Source organism: Hyla sarda, chromosome 11 (assembly GCF_029499605.1).
Source record: "Hyla sarda isolate aHylSar1 chromosome 11, aHylSar1.hap1, whole genome shotgun sequence".
In the NCBI taxonomy this organism is placed as follows: domain Eukaryota; kingdom Metazoa; phylum Chordata; class Amphibia; order Anura; family Hylidae; genus Hyla; species Hyla sarda.
This window is the reverse complement of record NC_079199.1, coordinates 19,031,918-19,052,782: the sequence shown is the minus strand read 5'-3', so window position 1 is coordinate 19,052,782 and position 20,865 is coordinate 19,031,918. Positions and strand designations below refer to the sequence as shown.

The 20,865-nt window shown below is 43.8% G+C and overlaps 1 protein-coding gene across 1 annotated transcript in view; it reads right to left on the bottom strand.

Moving 5' to 3' along the window:
• Positions 1-6,985: 6,985 nt before the first annotated feature.
• Positions 6,986-20,865, bottom strand: part of SOS2 (SOS Ras/Rho guanine nucleotide exchange factor 2) — a 63,422-nt gene continuing 49,542 nt past the window's right edge. Inside the window, exons 17-23 of the mRNA XM_056547246.1 lie at positions 20,199-20,316; positions 17,352-17,524; positions 15,935-16,051; positions 14,918-15,179; positions 13,589-13,630; positions 10,082-10,191; positions 6,986-8,674 (exon numbers count right to left, since the gene is read on the bottom strand). Of these exons, the coding sequence (XP_056403221.1) occupies positions 8,165-8,674; positions 10,082-10,191; positions 13,589-13,630; positions 14,918-15,179; positions 15,935-16,051; positions 17,352-17,524; positions 20,199-20,316 (1,332 nt within the window). The 3' untranslated portion in view covers positions 6,986-8,164. The remainder of the gene's footprint in view (positions 8,675-10,081; positions 10,192-13,588; positions 13,631-14,917; positions 15,180-15,934; positions 16,052-17,351; positions 17,525-20,198; positions 20,317-20,865) is intronic.

The following is a 20,865-nucleotide window of genomic DNA, read 5'->3' as shown; positions in this document are numbered from 1 at the left end:
ATGTGGAGGAGGCTGTAGGAGGGCAACAACCCAGCAGCAGGACCGCTACCTCCGCCTTTGTGCAAGGAGGAGCAGGAGGAGCACTGTCAGAGCCCTGCAAAATGACCACCAGCAGGCCACAAATGTGCATGTGTATACTCAAATGGTCAGAAAGACTCCATGAGGGTGGTATGAGGGCCTGACGTCCACAGGTGGGGGTTGTGCTTACATCCCATCACCGTGCAGGACGTTTGGCATTTGCCAGAGAACACCAAGGTTGGCAAATTTGCCAATGGCACCCTGTGCTCTTCACAGATGAAAGCAGGTTCACATTGAGCACAGGTGACATAGTCTGGAGACGCCGTGGAGAATGTTCTGCTGCCTGCAACATCCTCCAGCATGACCGGTTTGGCGGTGGGTCAGTAATGGTGTGGGGTGTCATTTCTTTGGGGGGGGGCCGCATCTCCCTCCATGTGCTTGCTAGAGGTAGCCTGACTGCCATTAAGTACCAAGATGAGATCCTCAGACCCCTTGTGAGACCATATGCTGGTGCGGTAGGCCCTAGGTTCCTCCCACTGAAAGACAATGCTAGACCTTTGGGTTCTGGTTTGGGAACCTGACCTGTTCCCATAACGCCTGCCTCGACCACAAAAGGGCTGCTGAGGAAGAGACTTCCCTTTCCTATCAGACAGCCCTTCCAAAATGGGGTCAAGCTCGGTCAAAAATAAGATGACAGGCTCATAGGTAATGGCACAAAGTGTGTGATTAGAGGAGGTATCTGACCTGCAGGGCTTGAGCTACAATGGGCGACGGCCCTCGGAAGCAAGAGCCATGGTTGTTGCAGCTAACTTTAATTGTTGAGGGGCGGCATCACATAAGAAATCAATCGCAAGACTAATGGTCTTGCAAGAACCAGGATGTTATCCCTAGAGACCCCCTGGTGTAGATCAGCTTGGATCTGAGAGAACCTAGCATTCAGAAATTTGGCTACCTCAATGGAAGCTATAGCCACAGAAGCTGAAACAGAGGCAGTCGACTAAGCACACGTGAAGGCGCAGTCGGCCTTGCAGTCCATGGGATCCTGGAGGCTAGAGCCATCATCCGAAGGAACGATGGTCCTCTTAGATAATTTAGTGGTGGCCAAATCCACCTTAGGAATGTGTTCCTCGGGAAAACACTTGGTCCTTCTGCATGGGAACATGCTCTTAAACCGTTTGGTAAGAACACGACCCTTCTACGGCTTCTTCCACTCAGCCTTTATTAAAAACAAGAGGGAATCATCTGCTTTAAAAGCCCTTGGCTCTTTAGAGGCAGATGTAGAGGCTTCACCCCCTTCAGCATCACAGTCCCCCGACCTGATGGTCCTCAGCAGCCACTGAGTTTTCTCAGGGAAAAAGAGATATTGAAATTTGTTTTGTTCAGAGGACGAAGACTGAGAATCTTCAGAGGCTGCTTCCCCAGACACCTCCATTGATCTTGGTGGCGAGGATGGTTTAGTACGCTTGGCAGCTACCAGTTGTTTTAATTCTTCTATGGAGTTTCCCATTGTGTACATATTAGAAGAGAAAGTCCTTCACCCAGACCACCATGTCTTGTATGGATGGCTCTTGTTGGGCCTGACTTCTTGCACGGCAGGATGGGCAGCAAGAGAATTGATGATTATCCTCCAGGAGTGCCTGGCAATCATGGCACTGCAGAAGTTTCCTCTTGGAGGTGGCCTTTTTAGATGGCGCGTCCCTGGTGCCATCAGCAGAAGACATGCTCTGTCTTCTGGATGGGAGGATTAAAAATGGGAAGGTGGAAAAAATAATTGATTTTAACCCTGAAAAGGAAAATCCTTACCAAGAAAGCTAAAAAAAAAAAAAAAAAAAAAATTAAAAAAATAAAGTCAACAAACGCCGAATACAGATATATAGCAAAGCTATAACACCAAGTTAAGCACAACTTGAGATTAGACCTACCGCTCCAGGAGACAGAGCAGGTTTAAATAGCCTCCTGGACACCAAGACTAGGCTCCACCCCCTAAGGGGGAGGATCAAATATAACATTTTTATATGCCAAGCAAACTAAGAAACAAATAGGACCATGTAAGAGGTTGCAGAACACTGCAAGTAACAAAACTCAGACAGTTAAATAATAAAAAAAAAAGTTTAGGCATAGAAAACTTGCTGGCCGGGACCGGAAGTGACGTGAGACGCCAGTTTGAGTCAGCCCTGCTACAGGAAGCGCGCGCGTATCAGGGAAGAAACTCCGCCCACCGACTGAGCAGGCTCTGGTGAAAGAGAAAGTAAAAGCAGAAGAAGTGAGAGTGCTGCGCAGAGCTGGAGACACTGCAGAGATCGATATGCGGCCAGAAAGATGGAAGAGTGGCAGAAATGCCAGAGGTATGTGAAACACAGATATAAGAAAGAGGTCTCAAATGGACCACCACCAGTCCTGAACCTGTCCAAAGGACAAAAAAAAAAAAAAAACACAAGGGGGCGGGAGTATTCTTCCCCCTTTATAGGGGATGTGGGTGGGTCTATCCACTCAGAGGTTTGTCAATAAAATTTCCACCGGTCCTAACCAGTCCCACAGGGTCAGAATACCCCATATATGAGCCACTGGTTAGGACCTAAGGGAATCTCCCATTGCTGAAAAGATCTGAAAGATTCCCGCCATCAATATCAGAATTATTGGAAAGATCTACCATAGGGGGAAGAAATTATGTCATCCTCGAATTACCCCTCCATGCATCATTGAATTCCTCCCCCCTTATTATACTTCTAGCAGACAGAACAGTGTTTTCCAACCAGGGTGCCTCCAGCTGTGGCAAAACTACAACTTCCAGCATGTCCGGGCATGCTGGGAGTTGTAGTTTTGCCACAGCTGGAGGCACCCTGGTTGGAAAACACCGAGATCGAAGAATAAGATGGATCCAGAACTGGTAAGGCATAACTGGATCAGATACTGGATCACCCCCAAATCACAATACTTCACTTCAGGATTCAAATAGCAAATTGATTTGCAAAAATAAAAATATTGTAACCGCTTTACCAAAAGGGGAAGAGGGGACACCTATAGTGATCGCAAGATCCCAAAAATGCATGCATCACCTCTGCCTGGCACCCCCTACGGGTGCAGCCATGCAGACCGCTGGCCCGGCACAGGTGACGCCGTCCACTTAAGGATCTCCCTCTCCCAAAAAAAAAAAAAAAAAAACTTTCCACATACAAAGTGCAACGACTGAATATTTTTATAAATACTTTCATTCATTTTCTTTAACCCATTGCATGCCATATGCGATAAGCATTTCGAATATTTAAGAGGGGAGAAAGGGGATAACATTTGGTTAAAAAAACAAACAAAAAAAAAAAAAACCTTAAATATTCAGTTTGTTTTCTTGAAATGAGTCGATTCCCAGAAAGGGTCAGAATCCGAGCGTAGTCGGGAGAAATTCTACATTCATGGCGGAGAGAGGTTTGATCTTGGTAACAAAAAAAACAACAAAAACAAAAAAAAAAAAGGCAACTCATGAAGGTAATCTGGCTTTTTTTTTTTACCTGCTAAAATAAAAGGAAAAAAGGCACATCTGAATACTTTGCATGCTTAATACTATTCTTCTGTGATCCGGTAGCGTGTATGAAGGAACAGACATGTAGTGCACTCACTTGTATTTGGAGTCCATGTGCTGTCATGGTAAGAGAGTCTCTATTGACATAGGACACTGGTTACCAACTGGGGTGCCTCCAGCTGTTGCAAAACTACAACTCCCAGCATGCCCGGACAGCCAAAGGCTGTCCGGGCATGCTGGGAGTTGTAGTTTTGCAACAGCTGGAGGCACCCTGTTTGGGAAACACTGACATAGGCTGACCATACAATGACCTGAGCTCTGTACTGAAGCCTTATGGCTTCCCAAGTGTTACCACACAGTCTACAATGTTAAAGCAATGGCGGACAACTGTGTGCGATCATCACTTCTGATTTTCGTATAGGACCACCTTTGCTCAAGGGAAACCATACTTTGATGTTACCAAGACACCCCAGTGAGATAACATTGCATACATATGTAGCAGAGCAGAGTTTATCATTTAGCAAAATGTAGGGTACGTGTTCACACTGGCTGATCTTTTCTGAGTTTTCCCGCTGTACTTGAGCCGCGAAGAAAAATCCACCGCTGAATAGGTTGACTTCAACGGGATCTGCTACGTAAAACCTGCAGTGGGAAACTCGCAAAAGATCCACCCGTGTGAACATAGCCTACAGGTGTGCAGCTATTTATGTACTTCATATTGTACTTCCTGAGCAGTGGATGTCAGAATGAGTGAGCAGCAGTATAGAGGGATTTGTGAGCCAAATACAGACGCTAGACATGTAAAGCATCTGCATGACCTAGTGAGTAACATATAGAAGCATTATTATTTAATTTTTTTTTCTGTGATGTGACAGGTAGGCTTGAACCCCGTAGGAACGCAGGGCGTAAATGTTCGCCCTGCACCCGCTCCTGGTCTATAAAGGACGCTCAGGAGCTAAGCTTGTGTCAATACAATTGGTCTGAGCTGCTATCAGTAGCCGGGACCAGTCTTTAATGCCAATCTGGCACTTAACGCCGCAATCAAATTTGCCCAAAAAAAAATTAAACTCAGCGGAGCCGAGCCTTTGCCTCCACGCCATCTGATCGGTGCGCCAATGCTGAAGGAAGCCATGGCAATAACACTGATCAATACTGTTCTATGAAACCGCATTACTCAGTGTTTACAATCCAAAAATTGCAAAGAATAGTCATTTATGTGGACTAAAAAATTGTGAATAAAAGGGTAAAAAAATAAAATAAAAAAAGTTTATAAAATGTCAATAAACCCCTTACCTAATAAGTTTGAATCACCCCCCCCCCCCTTCCTATATTTTTAAAAAAATAAAATAATGTAAACAAAAATAAACATGTGGTATCGACACGTGCATATATGTCTGAATTATTAAAATCTAACATTAATTTAAACTGTACGGTCAATGGCTTATACATAAAAAAGAAAAAAAAATACCAAAGTTCTGAATTGTGTATTTCTGGTCACAGCACAAAAAATGTGCCCGCATACGGAAAAATTATTGTTATAGGGGTCAGAAGAAGACAATTATAAGCACACTAAATTTCGTACAAAATAATTTTTTTTTAAAGTAGTTAATTAAAATAAAACCTATATAAATTGGATATCGTCATTGTATGGACCTACAGAATATGGATAGTGTGTAATTTTACTAAAAAAAGGTGCATTGCGTAGAAACAAACCTTACAAGATGGCGCATTTTCTTTCTTTCTTTTTTTAAAAAACGTTGCCCCACAAACTGATGTAATTACAAATCCCTGCGTTCTCAAGGGGTTAAGGCTATGTTCACACACAGTTTTTGAAATTAATTTTGAAACTCAAAAAAGGGCTGTTCTTACAAGCGCAAAAAAATAAAAAATAAAAATAAAAAAATTAAAAAAGTTTGCACGGTAAAGGGGTTGTCTTGGCAAAATGTTCTATTAGAAAAAAAAAAACATACCTGCTTTGTTCTTAAACCAGCACCACACATGTCCTCAGGTTGTGTGTGGTATTACAACTTGGCTCCATTTACTTCAATGGAACGGAGCTGCACTACCACAGAAAAACTAAGGACAAGAGGGATTCTGTTTTCGGAAGATAGACAACTTTTTGGTTTTTCTAATTCAGGATAATCAGGATAAAAAAAAAAAAAAACCTTACCAGCGCCTTTGTCGCTCCTGCACTGCTGGTATTAAAGGAGTACTATGGTGCATTTTATGTGCCCAGGCTGCTAAATGAAACAAGACAAACTTTAACTCACCTTCCTACGTTCCCCCGTTGCGCTGATATCGGTGTCACGTTCTCCGGTCCCTGTTTTCTTCCGGTTCCTGCGGGTCAGTGAGTCACACTGCTCTTAGCATATCATCGCAGTGGGACATTGCTGCAGCCGGTGATATGCTGAAAACAGTGCGACTCACCGACCCGCAGGAAGCAGAAGAAGACAGGGACCGGAGAATGTGACACCGATATCAGCGCAACGGGGGAACGTAGGAAGGTGAGTTAAAGTTTGTCTTGTTTCATTTTGCAGCCTGGGCACAGAGAATTAAGAATAAAATGCACCATTGTACTCCTTTAAAGGGGTACTCCGGTGAAAACCTTTTTTCTTTTAAATCAACTGCTGGCAGAAAGTTAAACATATTTGTAAATTACTTCTATTAAAAAATCTTAATCCTTTCAGTACTTATTAGCTGCTGAATGCTACAGAGGAAATTCCTGACATCACGAACATAGTGCTCTCTGCTGACATCTCTGTCCATTTTAGCAACCATGCATAGCAGATGTATGCTAAGGGCAGCATGGTGGCTCAGTGGTTAGCACTGCTGCCTTGCAGTGCTGGGGACTTGGGTTCAAATCCCACTAAGGACAACAATAAATAAAGCATTATTATTATTATAATAACGTCAGCAGAGAGAACTGTGGTCGTGATGTCATCAGAGAGCATTCCAAAAAGAAAAGAATTTCCTCTGTCGTATTCAGCAGCTAATAAGTACAGGAAGGATTAAGATTTTTTAATATAAGTAATTTACAAATATGTTTAACTTTCTGCCACCAGTTGATTTAAAAGAAAAAAGGTTTTCACCAGAGTAGCTCTGCTCCCTGCTGTCCGGCACTTCTGGGTTTGGGGATGTGACCTCACACACCAACTCATCTAATTATTGGCCGCAGCGGTGTATCGCCTTAACCACTGATTGGCATGTGACATCACGTCCCCTGAAGCGCTGGACAGCGGGGAGCAAAGCTCATTATTTATACCAGTGGCACAGGAGTGAGAAAGGTAAGGGTCTATTCACATGGCAGAATTTCTGCTTGCGGAATTCCGCCTCAAATTAAAGCCCAGAGACTTCTATGGGATTCCGCACTCCCATTCACACTTCTGAATTTCCGCTTGCGGAAATTCAGAAGTGTGAATGGGAGTGCGGAATCCCATAGAAGTCTATGGGCTTTAATATGAGGCGGAATTCCGCAAGCAGAAATTATGCCGTATGAATAGACCCTAAGGCTAGGTTCAGACTACGGAATTTCCATCTGCAATTCCGCTTTGAAATTGCAGGCGGAAATTCCGCTTGCTAAATTGTATAGTGTAGTGAATGGGTTTCCGTACACTAATTCACATTTTGGAATTTGTGAAGCGGAATTTATGAACGAAAAATCCGCTTGGAAATTTCCGCCTGAAGAATGGAACACATTGCAGTCTATTGGAGACTGCAGTGTGCGCATGGTCCTAGCGCAGACTGATTCAGTCAGCGCTGGCCGCACGCGGAAATTGTCTGCCCGGAGATTCCGTAGTCTGAACCTAGCATAAGAGTTTACCCATTCACTGACAACAAACAGAGCTTTTAAAAAATGGTGACTCAAAGTATATTAGAAAGTGGCAACTCATTACACAACAGTAATACGTTTTTGTTTTTTTAAATGACAGATTCAGCTCTGCTACATCTATATATGGCTGACTGAGAGAAATGGTTCCCCAACAAAACAACAAAGAAAAGGCAAAAAAAAATAAAAAATAAAGGCAAAAGCCCCAAATGGTTTGCACATACAAGAGGACTCCATAAAGCAAAACGGGACAATGAGAACGATGTTTCCATGAAGATCCTATGGAGGATTTACTGACACTATGTCCCGTTTAGAAAGAAAAAGGCCACTTAGTGTTTCTGATAGAGGTGACATTGGATCCCTCCAAATAATACACCATGAGGATTATCTGGCTCACTGTAAAGAAAGTGTGAGCGGGTCGGTTCGCCTGGAGGGTGCAGTGCAAGAAAAAGTGTAAAGGGGGGGGGGAATGAGCAGACAGCACTGTGTCCCCAAAACAAGGCAAGGAGGCGTCGCTTTCCCCTGAGGCAGTAACACGCTGTTGTAGTGTCTGAAGGCCGTAGTGTGGAGAATCAGTCCCTCTCGGGGGAGATCATTACTGCACTTGCTGTTTTTGATCAGTAGCACTTTAGTGTAAGCGCGTTAGGATTAAGCCCTTTGTGGCCATATGCATTGCACAGAAGGGGTTAACAGTGGAAATACAGTGCCTTATCAAAATAAATTACAAAAAAAATAAAAATAAAGAAAAGGTAGTAAGAGTACATCGCTGATCCCTATCCAGTGTCGAGGACTTCTGGCGGTTGTAGTCATCGTGGCGTTTCTGCGTTTTCCAATAAGGTTAGTCTGTGCAAAGGTGGATGGGAAAATTCCCTTTTGTAAGTCTTTGGTGGCAGTTTTGGTAGCTGAGGGCTGGAATTCTGCCTGGGGGGGACTGGCGGAGCTGCAAACGGAGATAGGTTGTTGTGACTGGTGCTGAGCCCACAGCAGCGGCGCAGAACTCGGGGAGACGGGGTGCTCGGAGGAGTGCTGGGAGAGTTTGGGGCGGTGTTGGCTTCGCGGAACCAATCCTGCTCTCGGTGGAGGCGTCCCAGGGGTGGAGGCTGAAGATTCAGGGGGCAGTTTATAAAGTGTTCGGGAGGCCTCTGTGGGACAGGAGGTGGAGTGTCGGGAAGAGGATCTCTTGGGGGAGGAGGAGGAGGACTGTGCAGAGGTCCGTCATAGGATCCAGAGTACGCAGGGACTCGAGGCTGGATCTTTGGAGGTGGAGGCAGTCTGGGTGGAACAGCCGGTGGGTCCTCGTCTGATCTAGAAGATCCCTGGATGATAAAGAAGAACAAACAGTAAAAAGATGGAAACATTTCAGAATAGAATAAGGAACCCAGCACTCATGGGTAATGCTAAATCATGAGGATTTATTGATCCATTATAGAAATCATGACATGAAGGACGCGTTTCAGCATTTTGTTGCCTTCCTCAGCTTGCTGCCTATCAGGCAAACATCTGATAATTCTATACAGCAGTGTTTCCCAACCAGGGTGCAGGGACAGCCAGGCATGCTGGGAGTTGTAGTTTTGCAACATCTGGAGGCACCCTGGTTGGGAAACATTGCTATGCAGAGTCTGTGGAATTGTACAAACAATTGTTCTTCCGCCTTTTAGTGTACTATGAGGCTCAGGAGTAGAGGTGAGCGAACTTACAGCAAATTCGATTCGTCACGAACTTCTCGGCTCGGCAGTTGATGACGTATCCTGCGTAAATTAGTTCAGCCTTCAGGTGCTCCGGTGGGCTGGAATAGGTGGATACATTCCTAGTAAAGAGTCTCCTAGGACTGTATCCACCTTTTCCAGCCCACCGGAGCACCTGAAAGCTCAACTAATTTATGCAGGAAAAGTCATCAACTGCCGAGCCGAGAAGTTCGTGACGAATCGAATTTACTGTGAGTTCGCTCATCTCTACTCAGGAGGAAGTGCAGCATACAGCACAGATTAAATATAGTAATGAGGGCGGGTTATAATAGAAAAGAGGAGAAGATTCAGAGCTGCAGGCTGAGCTTGTCTGTGTCCCGGCTGCAGTCTGAGATTTAGGACTCCAGCATGAGTCTGAAATCTATAAAAAGGGCTTGCGGCCAGCACTGGTAGGGAGACCTCTAGTGGTCATTTTTTTCAAAGTGGAAAATTAAATAGAAAGAAGCATATTTTTTTTTTTTTAAAACATGCAATTGGAATGTTATTCTGCATACATTAATCTATAATATATCAAAAGTATTTTTTTTTTGTTTTTTTTTTGATGAAAGGCACCCTTTAATTTGGCAGGGTCTACGTGTTCTCCAAATAAGTCTATGGGACAATCACATGCACAGAGGAAAGTGCTTAGCGCTTCTATCCCCACTAGTTCCAGAGATTGTGGGAGTCTGAACAATCAGACCATGACTGATTTCAACTTTTCACATCTCAAGTCTTTTTTTTTTTGTTTTTGTTTTTTTTAAGTGACCAGTGCACTTTAAAGAATAAATATGCACTAGAGCAATGGTCTCCAACCTGCAGATGTTGCAAAACTACAATTCCCAGCATGCCCGGACAGCCAACGGCTGTCCGGGCATGCTGGGAGTTGTAGTTTTGCAACATCTGGAGGTCCGCAGGTTGAAGACCACTGCACTAGAGTATCTGATAGCAAATGTACGGGAGAATACAAGGCAACACCACATGGCAGGTAATGGCACATACCGAGAGGCTGCAGGCATCTGGGTCAACTTTCTTCCGTGGAGGCAATGGAGGAGGAAGAAGAGGTTCTTCACTTAACCTGTGCAGACTATTACAAGAGCTAAAAAAGGACTCTAAAAGGATAAAAGGAAGAAAAAAAACGTGAGGTCAGTGCAAAATACAGAGAAATGTAAGAACACAAAGACATGCTAGACAATGGTGGCTCTATGGTGAGGAGTTTCAAGGCTGTGTGTACTGGCCTTCCTATAGGCTCCTCCAAACCTCTGATAATTCTATACAGCAGTGTTTCCCAACCAGGATGCAGGGACAGCCAGGCATGCTGGGAGTTGTAGTTTTGCAACATCTGGAGGCACCCTGGTTGGGAAACATTGCTATACAGAGTCTGTGGAATTGTACAAACAATTGTTCTTCCGCCTTTTAGTGTACTATGAGGCTCAGGAGTAGAGATGAGCGAACTTACAGTAAATTTGATTCGTCACGAACTTCTCGGCTCGGCAGTTGATGACTTATCCTGCGTAAATTAGTTCAGCCTTCAGGTGCTTCGGTGGGCTGGAATAGGTGGATACATTCCTAGGAAAGAGTCTTCTAGGAATGTATCCACCTTTTCCAGCCCACCGGAGCACCTGAAAGCTGAACTAATTTATGCAGGAAAAGTCATCAACTGCCGAGCCGAGAAGTTCGTGACGAATCGAATTTACTGTGAGTTCGCTCATCTCTACTCAGGAGGAAGTGCAGCATACAGCACAGATTAAATATAGTAATGAGGCCGGGTTATAATAGAAAAGAGTCACGATAGGTAACTTAATTCTACAAAAAACGGTCTTTAGGAGGCGCTGCTCGCGTAAGTAATGGAACGGAGAGACTCAGGCCAGCACAGGACAAACTTATTTTGCAAAAAAGCGGACAATGCGTTTCAGCACATACATGATCAACGCCAGCGCTACTGCACACAGGATCATCTCCATTAACTCTACATACTATTCAAGAAGTTTGCATTTTACATTTTGGACCTGAGGAAGGCACTTTGTATGTGCCGAAACGCGTTGTGTGCTTTTTTTGCAAAATAAATTTGTCCTGTGCTGTCCCGAGTCTCTCCCTTCCGCTACTTACGCGATCAGCGCCTCCTAAAGACCGTTTTTTGTAGCTTTAAAGGGGTTATCCAGGAAAAAACTTTTTTTTATATATATATATCAACTGGCTCCAGAAAGATTTGTAAATTACTTCTATTAAAAAATCTTAATCCTTCCAATAGTTATTAGCTTCTGAAGTTTAGGTTGTTCTTTTCTGTCTAAGTAATCTCTGCTGACACGTGTCTCTGGAACCGCCCAGTTTAGAAGAGGTTTGCTATGGGGATTTGCTTCTAAACTGGGCGGTTCCCGAAACACGTGTCATCAGAGATTACTTAGACAGAAAAGAACAACCTTAACTTCAGAAGCTCATAAGTACTGAAAGGATTAAGATTTTTTAATAGAAGTAATTTACAAATCTGTTTAACTTTCTGGAGCCAGTTGATATATATATAAAAGTTTTTTCCTGGAATACCCCTTTAAGTTGCCTATCGTGATTCCCTACTGGCTCTTGCATAAGAGCCCAGCCCCGGTCGGAGTGCAGCAGCTCCTACTTTACCACTCACAACTACATCTTGTGAGCTACTACCATAATTGGACACATAATTCAGCATTGCATTCTATACTGGGAGCCCCCCCCCCCCCCCCTATTTTTGTTGTTTTTCTCTCTATCTATCCGAATAGATTACAGTTCCAGATCAGCAGTGGGGTTGTGGAATACAGCCGTGCTTCTCTAGAACAGCAACCCTTTTGTTTTAAGGGACATTTACACATACAGGATCTGAGGCAGATATCACTGTAACTAAATGATCAAACACAGCATCAAATCTGATGATCCTGTACAGATGCCTGAAGAAGCTGCGCATGCGCAGCGAAACGTGTTGCATCCTGGCTATTAAAGTCCATTGTTATCCTTCCTACTGTGTCCTGGTCGGTCAGCGCAGTGTGAGCTGGTTCTCTCCATTGAAGCCAATCCTTTCCATTCACCATGTACTCTAAGGGGAAGATTTATCAAAACCTGTCCGGAGGAAAAGTTGCCGAGTTGCCCATAGCAACCAATCAGATCGCTTCTTTCATTTGTGAAAAGGCCTCTGAAAAATGATCTGATTGGTTGCTATGGGCAACTCAGCCATTTTTCTTCTGGATGGGTTTTGATAAATCCCGCAGGTTCTCTCAGTCAGACCCCACAGGACAAGTTCTTTCTTATGCATATGAGGTGCTGAAAAACGTGCAATGAACACCCGAAATATGCTGCAGAACAACGCAACAATTTTTTGTACAGGTCTTGTTTTGTGCAAAAAAGGTTTGAAGTCTCAGAAACACATCAAGAGTTTTGATAAAGCCGAATAAAGTGCGCAGAAATAGTGTTCTCTACGGCTCGGCTCCCAACTCATCTGATTGCAAGGGGACTGCTCCATAGAACAGTGTTTCCCAACCAGTGTGCCTCCAGCTGCTGCAAAACTACAACTCCCAGCATGCACTAAGGCAATGTTTCCCAACCAGTGTGCCTCCAGCTGTTGCAAAACTAAAACTCCCAGCATGCACTAAGGCAATGTTTCCCAACCAGTGTGCCTCCAGCTGTTGCAAAACTACAACTCCCAGCATGCACTAAGGCAGTGTTTCCAAACCAGGGTGCCTACAGCTGTTGCAAAACTACAACTCCCAGCATGCACTAAGGCAATGTTTCCCAACCAGTGTGCCTACAGCTGTTGCAAAACTACAACTCCCAGCATGCACTAAGGCAGTGTTTCCCTACCAGGGTGCCTCCAGCTGTTGCAAAACTACAAATCCCAGCATGCACTAAGGCAGTGTTTCCAAACCAGGGTGCCTACAGCTGTTGCAAAACTACAACTCCCAGCATGCACTAAGGCAGTGTTTCCCAACCAGTGTGCCTCCAGCTGTTGCAAAACTACAACTCCCAGCATGCACTTAGGCAATGTTTCCCAACCAGTGTGCCTCCAGCTGTTGCAAAACTACAACTCCCAGCATGCACTAAGGCAGTGTTTCCCAACCAGGGTGCCTCCAGCTGTTGCAAAACTACAACTCCCAGCATGCACTAAGGCAGTGTTTCCCAACCAGTGTGCCTCCAGCTGTTGCAAAACTACAACTCCCAGCATGCACTAAGGCAGTGTTTCCCAACCAGGGTGCCTCCAGCTGTTGCAAAACTACAACTCCCAGCATGCCCGGACAGCCTTCGGCTGTCCGGGCATGTTGGGAGTTGCAGTTTTGCAATAGCTGGAGGCACACTGGTTGGGAAACACTGCCATAGAATATAATGGAGCCTGCAATCAGACAGCCAGAGCTGTAGAGTGAAATGCACTACTACCACACATTTCACCTGGCTATATCTCCCGATCAGTGGTGGCCTTGTCATTACTGTGTATACCCAGAACTCTGTACATGCACCTTGGTTTCCAACAATCTACCTTGCGGATCTACTTACTGGAGGTTGGCAGAAAAACAGGAGCAAAGATGATGTTGTTACCTGTGAAAGATAAAAAAAACTCAATGTTATGATGGAGCAATGTGTAACATGTAACAATGACCAGCAGTGTATTATTTCTGCAGTAATTTCTGAACAAAAAAATCCATTACATAAAAAGATGTGCTGATCTACACATAAGTGAATACAGCTGTTTCACAAGCAGTGACTGAGCTGGCAACACCACTTTTATTAACATATTCATGAAAAGGTATAACAAAAAAAGATGTTTAAAAACCACCAGTGTCACCAGTCCAACAAGTAATAGGTAACGTCACTGTGATATAAGGACATGCGCCCACAATCGTATAACACTGGGAGTATTACATATATATATATATATATATATATATATATATATATATATATATTTATACTGTCGATGGCTGCAGTCCTAACATGAAGTATAATAAAAATATGATTTAGGTTGATTATTTAAAACTCAGAAAAAATGCCTCCCCGACATGTTTCACTCCTCACAGCCTCATCAGAGGTCTAGGCTAATGGCTTCCAAAATGGAGACTGTTTATCCTTAGTCGATGACATCACAGATTAAAGGAGGGAACAATTATATCCAATAGTTACCGATATACTAGATGTGGGAGGAGACCAAACTTACTGTTCGACTTGCTCAGGGAACAGAACAGAGCCACCTAGTGGCCGTTTTTTTCAATCACATTAAAGGGGTACTCCCGTGGAAAAATTTTTTTTTTTTTTTTAAATCAACTGGTGCCAGAAAGTTTAAACAGATTTGTATATCCCTTCTATTAAAAAAATCTTAATCCTTCCAGTACTTTTTAGGGGCTGTATACTAAAGAGAAATCCAAAAAAGAAATGCATTTCCTCTGATGTCATGACCACAGTGCTCTCTGCTGACCTCTGCTGTCCATTTTAGGAACTGTCCAGAGCAGCATATGTTTACTATGGTGATTTTCTCCTGCTCTGGACAGTTCCTAAAATGGACAGCAGAGGTCAGCAGAGAGCACTGTGGTCATGACATCAGAGGAAATGCATTTCTTTTTTGGATTTCTCTTTAGTATACAGCCCCTAAAAAGTACTGGAAGGATTAAGATTTTTTTTAATAGAAGTGATTTACTAATCTGTTTAACTTTCTGGCACCAGTTGATTTAAAAAAAAATAAAAAAATAAAAGTTTTCCAAAATGGTAAGGAAGTGAGAAGTAAAATATATTAGGAAATGACAGTATTTATGGAATTGTACAATGAAGGAGGTTCCTTTATATAAAACTGTATTCTATATTGAGGCGCGCTGGACTTTATAAAACACTTACCGTAAGAATTGTTCGGATCAACATCTAAAAAGACACTGAGCTCCGATGAGGCAGAGACAGGAGGTGTAGACGGAGTGTTGGGTGAAATGGGCGGTGAGGTCGTAGATTCGTGTTCCGATTCGGTGATCCTGCTGAAGCTGATCTTATACGGTTCCCTTTCCAGGGGGGTCGGATGCCCTCGGAGGGTGCCAGAAGATGACAGGTGCCGGCCACTATTTGGTCTTATGCCAGGAGACTTCAACGGGTATGTTGTTTTTCGTGCCTAAAGGAACAGCAGTCGCTGTAAACGGTTCTCTATGACAGTGGTCTTCAAACTGCGGCCCTCCAGCTGTTGCAAAACTACAACTCCCAGCATGCCCGGACAGCCGTTGGCTGTCCGGGCATGCGGGGAGTTGTAGTTTTGCAACAGCTGGAGGGCTGCAGTTTGGAGGCCACACAAAACAACTGCATTACTAACGAAAGGAACGCTTCAAGTAAGACTATATGCACTGTATTTAGCCAAGAACACGTGCATACGCGCCGACGTTTTAAAGTGACAGCGTCCCTGCCCCCTGCTGCTAAGCAACAGAAGGAGGTCCCGCTGCAGCTTCCGTACGGTATTGTAGGATAGATAGTTAGATATGGCAGTGTTTCCCAACCAGGGTGCCTCCAGCTGTGGCCAAACTACAACTCCCAGCATGCCCGGACAGCCAAAGGCTGTCCGGGCATGCTGGGAGTTGTAGTTTGGCCACAGCTGGAGGCACCCTGGTTGGGAAACACTGAGATATGGGACCAGCCAAAGGAGGGTGGGGGGGGGTCAGGTCTGCGGGCATTACTGGCGGCCACGGTCCGGATCTGGACCGTGAGTTGATTACCCCTGGCCTAGGTCTTATTTTCGGGGTAGGGCTTATATTGCAGCCCACCCTAAAAATACTGCTAGGGCTTCCTTTCGGGGTAGGGTTTATTTTCGGGGAAAGACGGTATAGGTTCTGGACCACAATGTTTATGCCCCACATAAAAGCAGGAAAAAACACTTACAAATCTGGGGGGCTGTTTGCAGCCTCGAGGCTCGATCTCTAGAGATTTATTAAATAAATAGTCTGTGAAGTCCTTCTCCAAGGTATTTCCCATAGGGTTAAGATTCTCGAAGAACCTCTGCAAAAACACAATTAAAAAATATTATTCACAGGTCAGTAATAGTGTTTAATAGGGTACTCCGGTGCCAGAAAGCTAAACAGATTTGGGTATGTTAATTATCAGTGACGTCTACCTGTAGCATGTAATACGTGCTTCTACGTAATGACGTCAGTCTGGAGCCCGATGAAGCGCTACACAGCGTGAAACAATTGTTGCTCCTCCACCTGTCTGTCTTCTCCTCGCCTCATGCCCGTACCCAGTTTGTCCTGCTCCTTACCATGTGATGTGATCCCGATGTCAGAATAAACTACTTTTTGCAAGACTTCTAATTGGGCGAGTGCTCCATTATTCCTATTTTCTTTAAATAACATTTGTAAATTACCTCTATTAAAAAATCTTAATCCTTCCAGTACTACTTAGCTGCTGAATACTACAGAGAAAATTCTTTTCTTTTTGGAACACAGAGCTCTCTGCTGACATCATGAGCACAGTGCTCTCTGCTGACACCTCTGTCCATTTTAAGAACTGTTCAGAGTAAGAGAAAATCCCCATAGAAAACATGTGCTGCACTGGACAGTTCCTAAAATGGACAGAGATGTCAGCAGAGAGCACTGTGCTCCAAAAAGAAAAGAATTTCCTCTGTAGTATTCAGCAGCTAATAAGTACTGGAAGGATTAAAGGGGTATTCCAGGCAAAAACTTTTTTTTATATATCAACTGGCTCCAGAAAGTTAAACAGATTTGTAAATTACTTCTATTAAAAAATCTTAATCCTTCCAATAGTTATTCGCTTCTGAAGTTTTCTGTCTAACTGCTCAATGATGATGTCACGTCCCGGGAGCTGTGCATGATGGGAAAATATCCCCATAGGAGCTGGACAGCTCCCAGGACGTGAGTCATCAGAAAGCAGTTAGACAGAAAACAGCAACTCAATTTCAGAAGCTAATAACTATTGGAAGGATTAAGATTTTTTAATAGAAGTAATTTACAAATCTGTTTAACTTTCCGGAGCCAGTTGATATATAAAAAAAAGTTTTTGCCTGGAATACCCCTTTAAGATTTTTTTTAATAAAAGTAATTTACAAATCTGTTTAACTTTCTGACACCAGTTGATTTATAAATAAATAAATAAATTTGGTCAGGGTCTCAATACTAAAACCCCCACTGATCAGGAGAATGAATCTGCAGCCAGGCTTCCCGATGTGGTTTTTGTGTGAAAACTGCACCAAAAGGAGACAAGTCACCCTGCACCAAAAGGAGACAAGTCACCCAGGGTTTCTGCCCCCGCTTGCATTCTATAGACTTCTATCTGCCCTTACCCGGATGTCCGCCTCAACCCGTAAACAATAAGGCTGGTTTTGGTACTGTTGGATCTCCCCTGTGATTTCGGCCACTTTTCGCCTCTTGCTAAAGTTGATGAGTTCTTTGCCGTGTCTCTTCAGGAAGTCTGGGTTCCCTTCTTCGGTTTTCAGAATATTTGTTAGATAAATTCCTGGAATAGAAGTTTTGAGAACATTAGCGAAACACAAAATAATCCGGATCTTCTAGTATCCCGCCTGCAAACAAGAGAGTTCCCCTCCCACCCCTTGTTCATGAAGTACTGTTGACCAATCAGTAGTACAGTGTCTCCCCACAAGGTGCCTCCAGCTGTTGCAAAACTGGATTTATTGTGGATTATTACTTCCCCTTCGAAGTCAATGGGGGAAAATCTGCACAAAATTTTACCTGCATTGTGGTTTTTACTTTACGTGTGGGATTTATTTTTAATGTAGTTTGCCAAGATTTCTACAAATTCCATCCACTTTGCACTTTATTACGACGCTTGCCCATAATATTGTTCTAACCACATAGACAGGCATTTATCAAGCGATTTAGTTCATTTTTCTTTACTAAAAATGTCGCACCTGCGACTACACGATTTTTCGTGCAACATTTTGACTGGAAAGCGAGAAAAGCAAGTTTTCCAAAACTTAACTACGTAGTCATAATTTTAAAATGGACTACGGGTAGTCAGGTATTTATTAACTGCGACAGTCGCAACTGCGCAAAAAAAAAATTAGCAACAAGGTAAAAAATTGAAAAAGCTACTACCAAAGTAAAAAAGGAAAAATTGCTTGCGTGAAAGAAAATCATCAACAGGCTGAAACCAGTTGATAAATAAGTCACACATAAGAAAAAAAAAGTAAAGAAAAAATTACTAAAAAAAGGAATCCATAAGCAAACATTGATAAATGTCCCTCATGGTATTCATAATATAATCCTAATCTATTCTGGAGAATCTTTTATTACAAGGCTGCAATGAGTCCCTTAGTTATCACCCCTGCAAATGTAGGAACAGACAAACATTAAAGGGGTACTCTACCCCTAGATATCTTATCCTCTATCCAAAGGATAGTGGATAAGATGTCCGATTGTGTGTGTGTGTGGGGGGGGGGCACTGCGACCCCAGTGATCTCTGGACAAGCACCCCCACGTTCAGAATGCCAGGGTGGCCAGGCATTGCGGGGGGTCCCATCAGCCGCATTTCCCCTACCATGGATCGGACTATCGGATCTCTATCCTTTTGGATAAGAGGTCTAGGGGCAGAGTACCCCTTTTAAGGCTTTATCATACATGGTGTATCCCTACACACTATCCCTGACGAAGCTCCCAACTGTGAAACACGTTGAGGTTGGCTCCACACGCCATTAGGTTTTTCTCTCCTATGGTTTCCCTTGAGTTGGGTTTTTAAGAATTTTCTGTACCTGTGCATGTTACCTTTACGTTATACCTCGTTCTACAGCAGTATATGTTTATCTGCTCTCCTATTACTTTAGCTCATTGGCTGTGTATCCTTATTTTTTATTAATGTTGATAAGAAAGAAAGCGGATCGGCACTACTATGCAATCTAGACGTACCCCTCAGCTACACAACTGAATTCCCAGCTCCACTGTTATCCTCATGGTGCTCAATCGTAAAATCAAGTGTCCAATACAGATACCAAGGGAAAGATGGCACTCACGAATATTCAGTATTCAAGCTTTTATTCCAAAGTCAGGTCAGTATGCAGACTGGCCAATTGGCCGTTTCTCGCTCACAATAGCGCTTTCGCAAGACCTGTGAGGTCTCGAGAAACGCTTTTGTGAGCAAGAAACGGCCTTTGGCCTAGGGATCGACCGATTTGTCGGTTTGGCCGATATTATCGTCCGATATTCGCGGTTTTGGACGTTATTGGTATCGGCAACTACCTTGCCATTAATCAGATAATGTCGTCCGTCCGTCCCGTCCCCCCCCCCCCCCCGCCACCGCACCGCCCACCGTACCAACAAACCCCCCGCCTGTCCTTAGTCCAACCATCGCCGCTGCCCCATTGCCTCCCCCATCCCCGACTTAATAATTACCTGTTCTCAGGGTCCGGGGTCCGCGCTACTTCTGGCTCCTGCGACGCACTGCGCAGCACAATGACGAGTGACGTCCTCAACGCGCCGTCACCGTCAGTGCGCACAGTGATAGCTCAGGAAGTCGCCAGAGCCAGAAGTAGTGCGGACCCGAGAACAGGTAATTATAAAACCGGGGATGGGGGAGGCAATGGGGCAGCAGCGGTGGATGGACTAATAACAGGCAGGGGGAGAGAAGCGGGTGGTGGCGGCGGTCTCTGGCCCCACAAAAGCTGCTGCAATTCATTGATCGGTATAGGTTATCGGCTATCGGCCTGAGAGGCCACAGATTATTGGTATGGGCCCTAAAAAAATCAATATCGGTCGATCCCTACTTTGGCCAGTCTGCATACTGACCTGACTTTGGAATAAAAGCTTGAATACTGAATATTGGTGAGTGCCATCTTTCCCTTGGTATCATTATTCTTTATTACTTTTGTGCCCAGGGATCCATTGTTTGTTTACTTCCAATCATACCCATTATTAATTTGATGTTGCATTGAAAAGACGGTGTAGACCGGGTATAGACAACAATCTCTCATGATGCTCTTAAAGCCAAAATACTGCCAAAGCATCATGGGAGATGTAGTCCAAAACATCTGCAGTGCCCAAGGTTGCCTATGCCTGGTCTTTATATACATTTCCAGGAGGAATAGTGGAGGAGCAGCACAATGCAGAGAAGCTGCTCTAAAATAGTTTATGGTAAATCAGTGTGTCAAGACAAAAAAAAAAAGATGACTGGGACCTACCAAAAAAAGGCACACAAGGTGGATTGATGGACTTGAGTTTTGCCAAATACTTCTTGAAGTGATCTTGACTAAGCTCCACCGCTTCATCGAGTATTTTCTTCTTCCTTTCCTGTAACGCCTGCAGATGACACATAAAATCCTACTGTCACCAACTGCATATATATCTGCAAGAAGAGGAAGGAGTCCAGCGTCCGATAACTCAGAGGATGATATTTATTTCACCAGATGGTCACATACAGGAACAAAAGGTACAGTGACGCGTTTCGGCCTTAGGACAAGGCCTTAGCCATGGTGTATGACTAAGGCCTTGTTTTAAGGCCGAAACGCGTCACTGTACCTTGTGTTCCTGTATGTGACCATCTGGTGAAATAAATATCATCCTCTGAGTTATCGGACGCTGGACTCCTTCCTCTTCTTGCTGCAATTTGGACGAGGTCCACGCCCTGTCCGTGCGCACCTGGGGTGAGCTGAAGCATTACTGTATCATATATTATATATATATATACATACATATATATATATATATATATATATATATATATATATATATATATATATATATATATATAAATATATATCCATCCAGATAGGGAAGCAGCACGTCAGAAGATCACAAAAAAATTATAATGGTGCATGCAGAGTCCAGACCTTGGTCAGGGGTCCATAT